Source organism: Apteryx rowi, unplaced genomic scaffold (assembly GCF_003343035.1).
Source record: "Apteryx rowi isolate R43461 unplaced genomic scaffold, aptRow1 scaffold_3634, whole genome shotgun sequence".
Classification (NCBI taxonomy): domain Eukaryota; kingdom Metazoa; phylum Chordata; class Aves; order Apterygiformes; family Apterygidae; genus Apteryx; species Apteryx rowi.
In genome coordinates this window covers 1-1,128 of record NW_020450124.1, presented here as the reverse complement: position 1 = coordinate 1,128, position 1,128 = coordinate 1, and the positions used below count along the sequence as shown (strand labels likewise).

The 1,128-nt window shown below is 66.7% G+C and overlaps 1 protein-coding gene across 1 annotated transcript; it reads left to right on the top strand.

Annotated features, from left to right (window-relative positions):
• Positions 1-6: 6 nt before the first annotated feature.
• Positions 7-1,122, top strand: LOC112969694 (pollen-specific leucine-rich repeat extensin-like protein 1; the record flags this gene model as incomplete). Its single annotated transcript, XM_026073220.1, has 1 exon — positions 7-1,122. A coding segment is annotated over one exon (1,044 nt), but the record flags the coding sequence as incomplete, so codon positions are not given.
• Positions 1,123-1,128: the final 6 nt, after the last annotated feature.

The following is a 1,128-nucleotide window of genomic DNA, read 5'->3' as shown; positions in this document are numbered from 1 at the left end:
GAGGACCCAGGGCCACCCCTGCCACCCCAGGAGGACCCAGGGCCACCTCCACTACTCCATGAAGGCCCAGGGTCACTTCCACCATTCCAGGAGGCTACAAGGCCACCTTCATCACCCCAGGAGAAGACAAAGCCACCATCATCCAAGGAGGACACAAGGCCACCTCCCCCGTCCCAGGAAGATCTAGAGTCACCTCTGCCACCCCAGGAGAGCACAAGGTCACCCCTACCACTCCACAAAGATCCATGGCCACCTCCACCACCCCAGGAGGACGCAAAACCACGTTCATCACCCCAGGAGGACCTGAGGCCACCTCCACCACCCCACGAGGATGCAAGGCCACCTCCACCACCCCAGGAGGACCCGAGGTCATATTCATCAACTCAAGAGGATCCATGGTTACACTCACCAACCCAAGAGGACACAAGGCCACCTCAACCACCCCAGGAAGACCTGAGACCATGTTCATCACCCCAGGAGGACGCAAAGCCACCTGCACCACCCCAAGAGAACGCAAGGCCATCTCCACCACCCCAGGAGGATCCATGGCTACACTCACCACCCCAGGAGGACGCAAGACCACCTCCACCACCCCAGGAAGATGCAAGGCCACCTCCATCACCCCAGGAGGACCTGAGACCATGTTCATCACCCCAGGAGGACCCAAGGCCACCTCCACCACCCCAGGAGGACCCAAGGCCACCTCCACCACCCCAGGAGGACCCAAGGCCACCTCCACCACCCCAGGAGGACCTGAGACCATGTTCATCACCCCAGGAGGACCTGAGACCACCTCCACCACCCCCCCCAGCCGCTCACCTTGCAGGTCTCCGGCGAAGGGGCCGGGGGGGGCGCGGTAGAGAGGCCCGCGACGGGCCCAGGCGTCCGGGGGCAACGGGCGGCAGCGGGGGGCTCGGACCACGATGGCCACGGCGGCGCCCAACATGCCCAACCAACCCAACCAGAAGAGCAGCAGCAGGGCGGCGCGGGCCCGCGCCCAACCGGCCGCCCCGGCCACCCGCACCAGCTCCTCCTTGCCCAGCCCCGTGAACTTGGCGCCCGCCGGGCCACCGCCGCCTTCCTCGCCGCCGCCCTCCTCGTCCTCCTCCTCGCCCGGCGCCGCCGCCC